This window comes from Schistocerca nitens, chromosome 9, assembly GCF_023898315.1.
Source record: "Schistocerca nitens isolate TAMUIC-IGC-003100 chromosome 9, iqSchNite1.1, whole genome shotgun sequence".
In the NCBI taxonomy this organism is placed as follows: domain Eukaryota; kingdom Metazoa; phylum Arthropoda; class Insecta; order Orthoptera; family Acrididae; genus Schistocerca; species Schistocerca nitens.
The window spans coordinates 36,663,886-36,679,769 of NC_064622.1; the positions used below are offsets into that span (position 1 = coordinate 36,663,886).

Below are 15,884 nucleotides of genomic sequence, written 5' to 3' on the forward strand. Positions count from 1 at the left end.
GTTATTTACATGAGTACTAAAAGAAATCTGCTAAATTTCGGTTACGTGATAAGTCACACAAATCTGAAGGCTGTGAATTCAACTAAATACTTAGGGATTACAGTTACAAATAACCTAAACTGGAACGATCACACAGATAATAGTGTAGGTAGAGCAAACCAAATACTGCGATTCATTGGGAGAACACTTAGAGGGTATAACTGGTCTACTAAAGAGACTGCTTACACCACGCTTGTCCGCCCTATTCTGTATTGCTGTGCGGTGTTTGATCCGCATACGGTGGGACTGACGCATAGGGAGGAAAAAGTTCAAAGAAAGTCAGCTCGTTTTGTATTATCGCGAAATAGGGGAGATAGTGCCACAGACATGTTACATGAACTGGTGTGGCAATCATTAAAACAATGGCGTTTTTCGTTGCGACGGGATCTTCTCATGAAATTTCAATCACCAGTTTTCTCCTCCGATTGTGAAAACATTCTGTGGGCACCCACCTACATTGTGAGAAATAATCATCATTATGAAGTAACAGATATCAGTGCCCGCACAGAAAATTTAAGTGCTCGTTTATCCCGCGCGCCGATCGTGAGTGGAGCGTTAGAGAGACAGCTTGAAGGTGGTTCATTGAACCCTCTGCCAGGTACTTTATTGTGAATAGTAGAGTAATCACATAGGTGTAGATGTAGATGTAGATGGCAAATGACAACAATGACGAAAACTCTGGTGGATTACAACCAAGTCAGTTGCCGAGATGAACATGTGGACGGACTGGAAAAACGAATACAGATATCGGTGTCCGTCGTACTAAGCTTAAGCTTAAAACGGTACAAAGAAGCGTATAAACGTGACACGTGCACGTTGATTCAGCACAATGTGTCGTCAGTGGCAGTAAACGCGCAGAAAGGCTGCAGCTGAAGAGGACGCTGTCAGCTGAGGCGAGCACCGTGTTACGGACTTCCGGCAGGTTGGGACCTCCCGCGGCGCGTAATGGTTTCCCCCCCAGCTGCAGACGGCATTCTGTGCAAATCGTGGCGGGCATTATGCCAGGCGCGAGCATACATTAGCGGCCCCGTCCGTCACGGAGGATGGCGACGCAAAGCGGAGGGGGCGGCCGGCGCGGCGCCCGTCGTGTCTGCACGTCTCACTCCCCGCTAATTGGGAGTAAGCTGCCGGCGGGCAGCCTAGCGAGACCGTCTGCCCACTGGCCGGTCGCTCGTTGAAGACCCACCGTGGCGACTAAATGGGCCTACTGTCTACTGTCACTGACAAAAGAAAGCTTCGAGTTGAACTGTGAATTTACTTTCAAATCTTTTCGTAAAGAATTTACTTCATTTACTAGCGATTCATCAAGAACATTAATACATTTAATCACACTGTGAGCGTGGAAGTAGTTGCCAGTGGGTAACTGATGAAAGCAAATTAAATTTTTTCCAAGAATTTATTCCTATAAGCCCCCCTCCCCCCCTTTTTTAAACACATTTAAAATTATAATCAAAAAGCATCCTGTAAATCTCAGTTACAATTTATTCAGAGGCAGAATTAACAATTTTTTTTTTGACACTATGAGCTTTCGGGCTGAGAACCTTGCCGCTTCCTTTTAACACGGCTGTAGTCACGACCGCTCACAACAACCTCTGAAATACACTGGTGCAAATCTGCAACACACCAGATTACTTTAAACTAAAAATTTTAACAACTCACACAAACACATAAACTATGCTCCCCGTTGGAGGGATGGAAATGGTACAAAAAAACTCACATTAAAAAAATTACTTGCCACCGAAAGTGCAACTTGTTTTTAAAAGAAAACTCTTATGGTGGAAGGGTGGCAGCCTTATATACTAAAATGACTATTTAAATAAAAACCCATGAAATGCAATCTTAGTTAAAATGTACAAACATGCTCTACCTTACACATATACCACCTCTCAAGATGATAGGCAAGATAAAAACATATTTCAGGAATTCGGCCTTTACACATTAAGCAATAAATTCGTTAACACTAAATCCGACGCCTCGTGATGGCTGGGTGTTGTGTGCTGTCCTTAGGTTAGTTAGGTTTAAGTAGTTCTAAGTTCTAGGGGACTTATGACCACAGCAGTTGAGTCCCATAGTGCTCAGAGCCATTTGAACCATTTTTGAACTAAATCCGACAAACATGACAGAGGCAGCTATTAATTTATGGCAGACTGACAGACATTCAGACAGACACACACTAACTGCCTAACAAATGCGGACGGGAGACAGACGAGCAAGCTGGGGAAGAGAGATTGACCAAGAAAACAAGTAGAATTTAACAAGTAAATGAAACAACATATCACGTATCACTTAACTTCTAATAAACTGCGATGTCTGGCGAAGATCTGCCACACCTCCCCCAAAACGCTCTCCCGAACCGTCCGCTGCCAGCCGCTTCAACGGACGCAGGAAGGCGTACCGATCTCACATCTCACGACGTCGCAGCTTTCGCCGGCCACACCGATATCGTGGGTTGACTCCTGTTGCTCTCGTGCCGGCCGCGAAGCCACTACCGCTCGCTATACGGCGCGGCCCACTGGACTCATGTGACGACCTCGCACGCGCCTACGCTCAAGACGGACAAGTCATCTTGTGTCTCAGTGCGCGACCGACCAACCTATCGATCCAACCGCCAATAGCCATCGCCTGAGCAAACTCGAGCAGACTGGCGGCCTAACACATACTAGCACTGCGGACGACAGACAGACAGTAACCACCTCACCAATGCGGACGAGAGACAGACCCAGCCTCACTCCAACTGACAAACTGCCACTGGCGAGCTCATAGCGCCCCTTAAATGCACGTGAACAGGCAACCATCCTCTTTCGCACCAGAGGGAGACACCAAAGCCGCGATTGCCAAAGCGGCGCCACCGCCAGAAACGGTGGGCGATAGCTTCACAGGGCTGCGGCGCGCTCTTCAAAACAGCAAATTTTACCACGGCTCAGGAGTGCTGCCTCATTTTTCTTGGAACGCACGCTAGATGAATTTTGATACTGAAGTTGTCCGCGATGTGCAACGCCTCCATTCTAGACCGTCTGTTTGCAGAGTCGGATGAGCATCTCCAAAGGCTCCCGCGCTTACGAAACAGATCTTCTATTGGAGTTATCCGGTAAAGGCTACAGACCGTCGAGCAATGCTCAAGAAACGGTTGAGCGAGAGTAATAATTTTTTGTGGATGAATTTCATTCCCATAGGATTCTCAGAACGTCTCGTTAGTAGAGCAGCTGCTTTCCTACGGCGTATTTTACATTGTCTATCCACTACACGTCATAGTCGAAGACATTTTACACTACTGGCAATTAAAATTCCTACACCACGGAGATGACGTGCTGCAGACGCGAAATTTAACCGGCAGGAAGAAGATGCTGTGATATGCAAATGATTAGCTTTTCAGAGCATACACAAGGTTGGCGCCGGTGGCGACACCTACGTGCTGACATGAGGAAAGCTTCCAACCGATTACTCATACACAAACAGTAGTTGACCGGCGTTGGCTGGTGAAACGTTGTTGTGATGCCTCGTGTAAGGAGGAGAAATGCGTACCATCACGCGTTTCTGGATACAGAAAATGCTCGACTGCTGCCCTCCCAAGCACATTCTCCAGATCCCTCACCAATTGAAAGCGTCTGGTCAATGGTGGCCGAGCAACTGGCTCGTCACAAGACGCCAGTCACTACGCTTGATGAACTGTGGTATCGTGTTGAAGCTGCATGGGCACCTGTACCTGTATACGCCATCCAAGCTCTGTTTGACTCAATGTCCAGGCGTATCAAGGCCGTTATGACGGGTAGAGTTGGTTGTTGTGGGTACTGATTTCTCAGGATCAATGCACCCAAATTGCGTGAAAATGTAATCACATGTCATTTCCAGTACATTTGTCCAAAGAATACCCGTCTATCATCTGCATTTCTTCTTGATGTAGCAATTTTAATGGCCAATAGTGTACGTTTGTGACTGTTTCCAGTGACTTTTCGCCAGTCACGTAAGGGCACAACAGTGGCTCTTTCCGTATATTTATGCACAATATTTTACGATGGACCTGCCTCTGTAGCCGAAATCACGAACGGTCGCCCGTGAAATCACGAGGAGTTCGGAGTTAGTCGATTCGATTCCTGATGGCGTAAGAAATTTGATAGGTAGGGGGAGGGAAGTGCGTGATCATCAGACTATGCACCCCTTGTGTAGGGTACTGGGCTAAATTCCAAACCTTTTCGCGGTGTCTCATGCAAAGAGGGCACGTGACACTGTTTACTGGGATCCTCTCGCTGGATATGGACAACAAGCCCGGGCGATCCCCTTTCCTGCCGCGCGGAGTGGCCGCGCGGTTAGAGGCGCCAGGTCACCGACTGCGCAACTCCTCCCGACGGAGTTTCGAGTCCTCCCTCGGGCATGGGTGTGTGTGTTGTTCTTAGCATAGGTTACTTTAGTTTCAATAGTGTGTAAGTCTAGGGACCGATGACCTCTGCAGTTTGGTCCCTTAAGAACTCACACACATTTGAACATTCCTTTCCTCGCCGATTCTGCAGAGAACATCCCCATTCCTTACCTTACCAGACCAACTAATTTTCAACATTCTTCTGTAACACCACATCTCAAATGCTTCGCTTCTCTTCTGTTCTGGTTTTCCGTAGTCCATGTTTCGCTACCATTCAATGCTACCTCAAAGGCCTATGTTTGGTAATAGACTTCCCTTGGCCAGGAATGCCCTTTATGCCACTGCTGCTCTGCTTTTTATGTCCTCATTGATCCGCCCATCATGGGTTGTTTTTCTGCCTAGGTAACAGAATTACCTAAATTTGTCTACTTTGTGATCCACTATTCATTTGTTAAGTTTCTCATTGTTCTCACTCTGCTGCTTCTCATTACTTTTCTCTTTCTTCTATTTACGCTCACTCCATACTTTGTACTCATTAGATCCTGTAATTCTTCTTCAGTTTCACTGAGGATAGCAGTGAATCTTATCGTTGATGTCATTTCACCCTGAATGTTAATCCTACTCTTGAACACTTCTTTTATTTTCGTCTGTGGTTTTTCAATGTATACATGAACAGTAGGTGCCAAAGTCTATGTGCTTTCATACACACTTTTTAATCCGAGCACCTCGTTCTTGGTCTTCCACTCTTATTGTTTCTTCTTTGTTATTACACATATTCTACATTCTCTACAGCTTATCCCTGTTTTTCACAGAATCTCGAACATCTTGCACAACTTTACATTATAGAACTTTTTTCCAGGTCGACAAACCCTACGAACATGTCTTGATTTGTCTTTAGTCTTTCTTCCGTTATAAATCGTAACGTGAGACTGCCTCTTGGTGCCTTTACCTTACCTAAAGCCAAACTGATCGTCATATAACACATATTCCGCTCCTCTGTATATTATCCTTGTCAGCAATTCCGATGCATAAGCTGTTCAGCAACTTGTGCCACAAATCTCGCACTTGTCGGCTATTTATATCTACGGAAATTTGTGGATGATGTTTTTCGGAAAGTCTCATAGTGGATTGGAAGTCTTGAACATTCTGCACAACAACGTGAATAGTCGTTTTGTTGTAACTACCCCCCAATGACTTAGGAGTTAGTCAAAAATTTAAATTCCGCTTCTAATATTGGATCCGTTATCTCTTTCCTGTCGACTCCTGTTTTTTCTTCTGTCACAGTCATGAGACCAGTCCTCTCCGTCACAGAGGCATTTAATATATTCTTTCCACCTAACCGCTTTCTCCTCTTCATTTAACAATGGAATTAAGATTGTACTCATAATGTTACCGTCCTTGCTTTTTGTTTTGGTTTTTCTGTATGCTGAATCAGTCCTTCCGACAATCATTTCTTTTTCACTATATTTACATTTTTCACGCAGCCATTTCGCCATTCTGTGTTGTTGTTGCTATGGCCTTCAGTGCAGAGACTGATTTGATACAGCTCTCCATGCTACTCTATCCTGTGCAAGCTTTTTCATCTCCCAGTACCTACTGCAACCTACAACCTTCTGAATCTGCTTAGTGTATTCATCTCTTGGTCTCCCTCTACGATTTTTACTCTCCCCGCTGCCCTCCAGTACTAAATTGGTTATCCCTTGATGCCTCAAAACATGTCCTACCAATCGATCCCTTCTCCTAGTCAGGTTATGCCACAAGTTTCTCTTCTCCCCAGTTCTGTTAAGTACCTCCTCATTAGTTATGTGATCTACCCATCTACTCTTCAGCACTCTGTAGCATCACATTTCGAAAGCTTCTATTCTCTTCTTGTCCAAACTATTTATCGTTCACGTTTCACTTCCATGCATGGCTACACTCCATACAAATACTTTCAGAAACCACTTCCTGACACTTAAATCAATACTCGATGTTAACAAATTTCTCTTCTTCAGAAACGCTTTCCTTGCCATTGCCAATCTACGTTTTATATCCTCTCTACTTCGACCATCATCAGTTATTTTACTCTCCAAATAGAAAAACTCCTTTACTACTTTAAGTGTCTCATTTCCTAATCTAATTCCCTCAGCATCACCTGATTCAATTTGAGTACATTACAGTATCCCCGTTTTGCTTTTGTTGACATTCATCTTACATCCTCCTTTCAAGACACTGTCCATTCCGTTCAGCTGCTCTTCCAGGTCCTTTGCGGTCTCTGACAGAATTAAAATGTAATCGTTAAACCTCAAAGTTTTTATTTCTTCTCCATGGATTTTTATTTCTACTCCGAATTTTTCGTTTCCTTTACTGCTTGCTCAGTATACAGATTGAATAACATCGGGGATAGGCAACAAACATGCCTCACTCCCTTCCCAACCACTGCTTCCCTTTCAAGCCCCCCGACTCTTATACCTGCCATCTGCTTTCTGTACAAATTGTAAATAGCCTTTCGCTCCCTGTATTTTACCCCTGGCACCTACAGAATTTGAAAGAGGGTATTCCAGTCAACATTGTCAAAAGCTTTCTCTGTTTACAAATGCTTGAAACGTAGGTTTGCCTTTCCTTAATCTATTAATCTATTTTCTAAGATAAGTCGTAGGGTCAATATTGCCTCACGTGTTCCAACCTTTCTACGGAATCCAAACTGAACTTCCCCGAGGTCGGCTTCTGCCCGTTTTTCCATTCGTCTGTACACAATTCGTGTTATTATTTTGCAGCCGTGACTTATTAAACTGATAGTTCAGTAATTTTCACATCTGTGAACATCTGATTTCTTTGGGATTGGAATTATTATATTCTTCTTGAAGTCTGAGGGTATTTCGCCTGTCTCATACATCTTGCTCACCAGATGGTAGAGTTTTGTCAGGGCTGGTTCTCCCGAGGCTATCAGTAGTTCTAATGAAATGTTGTCTTCTCCCGGGGCCTTGTTTCGACTTAGATCTTTCAGTGCTCTTTCAAACTCTTCACACAGTATCATATCTCTCATTTCTTTTTCATCTACATCCTCTTCCATTTCCATAATATTCTCCTCAAGTACTTCACCCTTGTATAGACCCTCTATATACTCCTTCCATCTTTCTGCTTTCGCTGCTTTGCTTAAAACTGGGTTTCCATCTGAGCTCTTGATATTCATACAAGTGGTTCTCTTTTCTCCAAAGATCTCTTTAATATTCCTGTAGGTAGTATCTATCTTACCCCTAGTGAGATAAGCCTCTACATCCTTAAATTTGTCCTCTAGCCATCTCTGCTTAGCCGTTTTGCACTTCCTGTCGATCTCATTTTTGAGACGTTTGTGTTCCTTTTTGCCTGCTTCATTTACTGCATTTTTATATTTTCTCCTTCCATCAATTAAATTCAATATACCTTCTGTTACCCAAGGATTTCTACTAGCCCTCGTCTATTACCTACTTGATCCTCTGCTGCCTTCACTATTTCATCTCTAAAAGCTACCCATTCTTCTGTCTTACCATTACATAATCAATCTGAAACCTTCGAGTATCTCCAGGCCTCTTCCATGTATACGACCTTCTTTTATGATTCTTGAACCAAGTGTTAGCTATGATTAAGTTATGCTCTGTGTAAAATTCTACCATGTGGCTTCCTCTTTCGCTTATTACCTCCATTCCACATTCACCTACTACGTTTCCTTCTCTTCCCTTCCTGCTATCGAATTCCAGCCCTCATGACTATTAAATTTTTGTCTTATCAGTAAGGTTCGTTATTCGCTAGCCGAAGACCTTGTACTGACGTTGACGAAAGAAAAGCGAAAGCACAGGTGTTGGGGTTAGGAAACGTGTGTAACATCCAGTACACTAATAAGGGAGCTACATGCCGAGGACGAAACTCAGTTTCGAATATCAAATCAATTTTCAATTAATTCTGAGTCCCATTTTTAGCCCTATACAAAAATCTGATCAAGGTATGTGGGATGCCGTGTCAGCTCGCGACAAATTACAAGTAACATAGGTAGCTGAAGACATTATCATCACTGCAATACACATTATGTACTTGGATGCTATCTACAATGCACAACCGTAGGCACATTGGAAAGTGAGATTTTTGCCTCAATATTTCTGCTTTGTTTTTATTTTTAGAGTAAGCCACAGGTTCTGTAACTATAACGTTTCCTTTACAGGTACGGTACTTAATTTTGCAACCGAATTTTGTACTACTATGCGGGACAATCATTACTTAGTAATAGCGGCAACACCAACACTATTGTATTTATATAGGAGTTTAATTAGAGTCAAGAGTATCGTAGCTTTAAACCTCTAAAAGCACAAATAATTTTTGTCTTTCCACTTCACAATAATATTTACACTCAGTGACTAAAGCAAAAATAAGAACATCGACAAACTGAAATAGAATGTACATCTTTAATATTGAGTGTTCTACCACAGGGCACTGTTTCACACTGCTAAATAGAGTCCTTTCTTAGAAATTTCTACCGTGTCTGTAACAGAATCACGATCCACTTTTCAAACAATACCTAGATAACTACCATCACTTCACTTTGACAAAGGTTAAAGAAATCTTCACGGAGTTAAATAAGTATTCCGCTGAAATTTTATGTGCTCTGGCATCCAAGAAGACGTACATTTCATTTTTAATGAGCTCTCATTTTACTACCTTAAAAGCATCACAGATACTGATGTGGGATACTAAGGCCGACTTCGAAGCGTAGTTGTCCAGAAGCCCAGCAGTAGCTGACTGCACTTTGTCCAGTGCCGGCTAATGAGAAGAATGCGCGAACCAAAGTGCGGCAGACTTGGATGCCCATTGTGAAGTCCACCGGACCAGAGTAGTATGAAAAGTTCTAAAAATATATTCATAAATCCAGTTACGTCGCCGGCTGGAGTGGCCATGCGGTTCTAGGCGCTACAGTCTGCAACCGTGTGACCGCTACGGTCGCAGGTTTGAATCCTGCCTCGGGCATGGATGTGTGTGATGTCGTTAGGTTAGTTAGGTTTAAGTAGTTCTAAGTTCTAGGCGACTGATGACCACAGCAGTTAAGTCCCATAGTGCTCAGAGCCATTTGAACCAACCAGTTACGTCAACGTTGTGACCCTGAAGTACTTTATGAGTTTTGAGTGACATAAATATTTTAATTCGTTCCATCTCTACAAAGTACTGATACTTCCGGACTAATATTGATGTTATTTTCGATTCGTGTGTACAAGGTAGTACTTGATGTTCGTAAATAGCTTACTGATACAGGTTTGCTGTATGCAGTTACAGAAATGAGTTTATTCGTCACGATTCCAGTTTCATTTTATTCAGTCAAAGCATGACGAATGGGAGTTTTTCCCGTTTATTTCTTGCTCGTTATGTTGTTGTGATCTCTGCATGCTCGTTTCCACTTTTGTTTCCCACTTTAGTTAGGGTGCTGTACTGAAATAAGTAGTGAAAGTGTACAACACTACTCGCGTCTACCACAGGGTCAATAAGGCCATGGTAATTCTTAACTTCGCCGCTAACGAAAGTGACAATTTACCAAACATTAGCCTGACTCTTCTCATTTAGGACTGAACTTGAGTGCCATATGTTTTATTTGAATTTAAATTCAGTTCTACAAATGATTCACTCTGACATTTATTCATAACTAGTGGCAGTGCCAGGCTTTGCCAGGGATGTTTCATATCTGGCGCACAAAGTGACAGGCCTTGCGTTTTGTTGGTACTCATACCGAATGCAAGCCGCGTGAGAAACTGCAATCGCATTTAATTTTTCATGGACTTTCTTCATTAATTTGTCTGAGTGTTGAAATTTGACGTAAACCGGTCAAAAACTTTTAGAGATTTTTTGTAACAACCTGTCCCCTTTATACACAGAAACGCCAAAGAAGCTGGTACACCTGCCTATTATCGTGCAGGACGCCCACGAACACGCAGAAGTGCTGCAATACTACGTGGCATAGACTAGACTAATGTCTTAAGTACTGCTGGAAGAAACTGACACCATGACTCCTGCGGGACAGCCCCTAAATCTGGAACAGTACGAGGAGGTAGAGATCTCTTGCGAAGAGTGCGTTGCGAGACATCCCAGATATGCTCAATAACGTTCATGTGTGGGGAGTTTGGTGGACAGCGGAAGTGTTGAAACTCAGAATGTTCCTGGAGCCACTGTGTCGCATTGTCCTGCTGGAATTGCCGAAGTGCGTCGGAACGTATAATGGACATGAATGGAGGCAGCTGATCAGACAGGATGCCTACGTACGTGTCACCTGTCAAAGTCGTATCTAGACGTGTCAGGGGGTCCCATATAACTCCAGCTGCACACGCCCCACACCAATTCAGAACCTTCACCGGTTTGAACAGTCCCCTGCTGACATGCAGGGTCAATGAATTCATGACGTTCTCTCCATACCCGTACACGTCCAGCCGCTCGAGACATATATAGCAACATAGCACATATTTATCAAATTCATGCAGGAAATGAATAATCATCTGGTTCCATTCGACACAGAGCTTCCACGAACAGATTCTTGGTGCACTGTATGGTAACAGGCTACATCTGTCTCGCAAGCGGCGGGCAACAAGGTAGAGACACATATCAATATTGTTTCTCAAATATCTCCCAGAGACAGCGCCCCACCCATCAGAGACGCAACTAACATAAAACATAGGGAACAGAAAATAAGATTACAACTCCGATATACTGTTAAGTGTAAGTACACTACTGGCCATTAAAATTGCTACACCACGAGGATGACGTGCTACAGACGCGAAATTTAACCGACAGGAAGAAGATTCTGTGATATGCAAATGATCAGCTTTTCAGAGCATTCACACAAGGTTGGCGCCGGTGGTGACACCTACAACGTGCTGACATGACAAAAGTTTCCAACCGATTTCTCATACACAAACAGCAGTTGACCGGCGTTCCCTGGTGAAACGTTGTTGTGATGCCTCGTGTAAGGAGGAGAAATGCGTACCATCACGTTTCCGACTTTGATAAATGTCGGATTGTAGACTATCGCGATTTCTGATTATCGTATCGCGACATTGCTGCTCACGTTAGTCGAGATCCAATGACTGTTAGCAGAATATGGAATCGGTGGGTTCAGGAGGGTAATACGGAACGCCGTGCTGGATCCCAACGGCCTAGTATCACAAGCAGTCGAGATAACAGGCATCTTATCCGCACGGCTGTAACGGATCGTGCAGCCACGTCTCGATTCCTGAGTCAACAGATGGGGACGTTTGCAACACAACAACCATCTGCACGAACAGTTCGACGACGTTTGCAGCAGCATGGACTATCAACTCGGAGACCATGGCTGCGGTTACCCTTGACGCTGCATCACGGACAGGAGCGTCCGCGAAGGAGTACTTAACGATGAACCTGGGTGCACGAATGGCAACACGTAATTTTTCCGGATGAATCCAGGTTCTGTTTACAGCTTCATGATGGTCGCATCCGTGTTTAGCGACATCGCGGTGAACGCACACTGGAAGCGTGTATTCGTCATCGCCGTACTGGTTACACGTCTCGGCTACCTCTTGTTCACATTGACGGCACTTTGAACAGTGGACGCTACATTTCAGATGTGTTACGACCCATGGCTCTACCTTAAAAAAAAAATGTTCAAGTGTGTGTGAAATCTTATGGGATTTAACTGCTAAGGTCATCAGTCCCTAAGCTTTCACAGTACTTAACCTAAATTATCCTAAGGACAAGCAGACACACCCATGCCCGAGGGAGGACTCGAACCTCCACCGGAACTAGCCGCACAGTCCATGACTGCAGCGCTTTAAACCGCTCAGCTAATCCCGCGCGGCCTCTACCTTTCATTCGATCCCTGCGAAACCCTATATTTCAGCAGGACAATGCACGACCGCATTTTGCAGGTCCTGTACTGGCCTTTCTGGATACAGAAAATGTTCGACTGCTGCCCTGGCCAGCGCATTCTTCAGATCTCTCACCAACTGAAAACGTCTGGTCAATGGTGGCCGAGCAACTGGCTCGTCACAATACGCCAGTCACTACGCTTGATGAACTGTGGTATCGTGTTGAAGCTGCATGGGCACCTGTACCTGTACACGCCATCCAAGCTCTGTTTGACTTAATGCCCAGGCGTATCATGGTCGTTATGACGGGCAGAGTTGGTTGTTGTGGGTACTGATTTCTCAGGATCAATGCACCCAAATTGCGTGAAAATGTAATCACATGTCATTTCTAGTATATTTGTCCAAAGAATACCCGTTTATCATCTGCATTTCTTCGTGGTGTAGCAATTTTAATTGCCAGTAGTGTATGTATGGAACATAACAGTGAGAAATTTACAAGACCAGTACAGTGGCTTATACGATGGGTAACGGCGGAACTGAGTGAGGGGTAGACTTCCTGTTCGCGTGCACTCCGCCTCGGCCCTCGCCGTCGCTCCTTTGAGCTGCCTGCGGTACCGCCGTCCTACCGCGGCCCGCTCATTGCTGGAGCCACCTGCTGCAGCAGCGCGCTTGCCCACAGGTCCGCCGTCGCTGCACTTCCACACGGCGACTTCGCGCAACGGCGTGGTGCAGGGCCGCTGGGGGGAGCGCTCTCGTCCCGACACCGTCTACTCGGCGGGCCCCCGCGGCTACCGCGTGCGCGGCGCGGGCGTGCACCGCCGCATGGACCTGTCGCAGGCGGCCATCCCGTACCGGCCGCCGGTGCCGCAGGACAGCCCCCAGTACCAGCCTACCTACTCCGGCTACCACGACCCCAACGAGAGCCCCAGCTACCAGTTCACCATCAACGAGCGCGAGCTGCAGCGCACCGAGGACAGCGACGCCATAGGTGAGTCCTAATTAACCGTACACATCCTTCTGTATAACATGGGCAGAGAGCCCTAGCGGCCGCCCACCTGTTTCAGTTATCACAGTCCCAACGCGGACCAAAGTTGCATGATCTCCAACAGTGAGTATGAGCTCCAATACACTGAGGACAACAATTCCAATGGTGAACCCACATTCATCATACAGATCCTTTCTATAATTTCGCTATAGTGCTACCAATTGTCAACCACCTTTCCTGGACACTATACTCTGTAGGAATCAGCATGGGTTTCGAAAAAGACGGTCGTGTGAAACCCCGCTCGCGCTCTTAGTCCACGAGACTCAGAGGGCCATAGACACGGGTCCACAGGTAGATGCCGTGTTTCTTGACTTCCGCAAGGCGTTCGATACGGCTCCCCACAGTCGTTTAACGAACAAAGTAAGAGCATATGGACTATCAGACCTATTGTGTGATTGGATTGAAGAGTTCCTAGATAACAGAACGCAGAATGACATTCTCAATGGAGAGAAGTCTTCCGAAGTAAGAGAGATTTCAGGTGTGCCGCGGGGGCGTGTTGTAGGACCGTTGCTATTCACAATATACATAAATGCCCTCGTGGATGAGATCGGAAGTTCGCTGAGGCTTTTTGCGGATGATGCTGTGGTATATCTAGAGGTTGTAACAATGGACAATTGTACTGAAATGCAGGAGGATCTGCAGCGAATTCACGCATGGTGCAGGGAATGGCAATTGAATCTCAATGTAGACAAGTGTAACGTGCTGCGAATACATAGAAATAAAGATCATTTATCATTTAGCTACAATATAGCAGGTCAGCAACTGGAAGCAGTTAATTCCATAAATTATCTGGGAGTACGCATTAGGAGTGATTTAAAATGGGGTACCCGTGGTCTAGGGGTATCGTCTTTGATTCATAATCAAAACGTCTTCGGTCCCGGGTTCGATCCCCGCCACTGCCTAAATTTTGATAAATAATCAGCATTGGTGGCCGAAGACTTCCGGCATAAGAAGTCAGCCTCATTCTGCCAACGGCCTTGTCAAAGAGGGCGGAGGAGCGGATAGAGGTTCAGGGCACTCTCTTGTCCTAGGGATAGCAAATTGCCCCTAAAGGCGGAAGAATCAGCAATGATCAACGACATGAGGATGCAGAAGGCAATGGAAACCACTGCATTAAAGACACGTAACGTGTATCCACAGGACATGTGGCCTGTAATTGAAGAAGTGTCATGATGATCTCTCCATTGGCAAAAGATTCCGGAATAGTCCCCCGAATATTCGGATCTCCGGGAGGGGACTGCCAAGGGAGAGGTTACCATGAGAAAAAGATTGAATAATCTACGAAAGGATAACGTTCTACGAGTCGGGGCTTGGAATGTCAGAAGCTTGAACGTGGTAGGGAAACTAGAAAATCTGAAAAGGGAAATGCAAAGGCTCAATTTACATATAGTAGTGGTCAGTGAAGTGAAGTGGAAGGAAGACAAGGATTTCTGGTCAGATGAGTATCGAGTAATATCAACAGCAGCAGAAAATGGTATAACAGGTGTAGGATTCGTTATGAATAGGAAGGTAGGGCAGAGGGTGTGTCACTGTGAACAGTTCAGTGGTCGGGTTGTTCTAATCAGAATCGACATCAGACCAACACCTACAACGATAGTTCAGGTATACATGCCGACGTTTCAAGCTGAAGATGAACAGATAAAGAAAGTGTGTGAGGATATTGAAAGGGTAATGCAGTATGTAAAGGGGGACGAAAATCTAATAGTCTTGGGCGACTGGAATGCAGTTGTAGGGGAAGGAGTAGAAGAAAAGTTTACAAGAGAATATGGGCTTGGGACAAGGAATGAAAGAGGAGAAAGACTAATTGAGTTCTGTAACAAGTTTCAGCTAGTAATAGCGAATACCCTGTTCAAGAATCACAAGAGGAGGAGGTATACTTGGAAAAGGCCGGGAGGTATGGGAAGGTTTCAATTAGATTACATCATAGTCAGACAGAGATTCCGAAATCAGATACTGGATTGTAAGGCGTACCCAGAAGTAGATATAGACTCAGATCACAATATAATAGTGATGAAGAGTAGGCTGAAGTTCAAGACATTAGTCAGGAAGAATCAATACGCAAAGAAGTGGGATACGGAAGTACTAAGGAATGACGAGATACGTTTGAAGTTCTCTAACGCTATAGATACAGCAATAAGGAATAGCGCAGTAGGCAGTACAGTTGAAGAGGAATTGACATCTCTAAAAAGGGCCATCACAGAAGTTGGGAAGGAAAAACATAGGTACAAAGAAGGTAGCTGCGAAGAAACCATGGGTAACAGAAGAAATACTTCAGTTCATTGATGAAAGGAAGAAGTAAAAACATATTCCGGGAAAATCAATAATACAGAAATACAAGTCGCTGAGGAATGAAATAAATAGGAAGTGCATGGAAGCTAAGACGAAATGGCTGCAGGAAAAATGTGAAGACATCGAAAAAGATATGATTGTCGGAAGGACAGACTCAGCATACAGGAAAGTCAAAACAACCTTTGGTGACATTAAAAGCAACGGTGGTAACATTAAGAGTGCAACGGGAATTCCACTGTTAAATGCAGAGGAGAGAGCAGGTAGGTGGAAAGAATACATTGAAAGCCTCTATGAGGGTGAAGATTTGTCTGATGTGATAGAAGAAGAA

The 15,884-nt window shown here is 44.7% G+C and overlaps 1 protein-coding gene across 1 annotated transcript in view; it reads left to right on the forward strand.

Moving 5' to 3' along the window:
- LOC126203553 (loricrin-like) overlaps nt 1–15,884 on the forward strand; it is a 131,968-nt gene that overhangs the window by 20,793 nt on the left and 95,291 nt on the right. Inside the window, exon 3 of the mRNA XM_049937875.1 lies at nt 12,902–13,210. Coding sequence (XP_049793832.1) covers nt 12,902–13,210 — 309 coding nt within the window. The remainder of the gene's footprint in view (nt 1–12,901; nt 13,211–15,884) is intronic.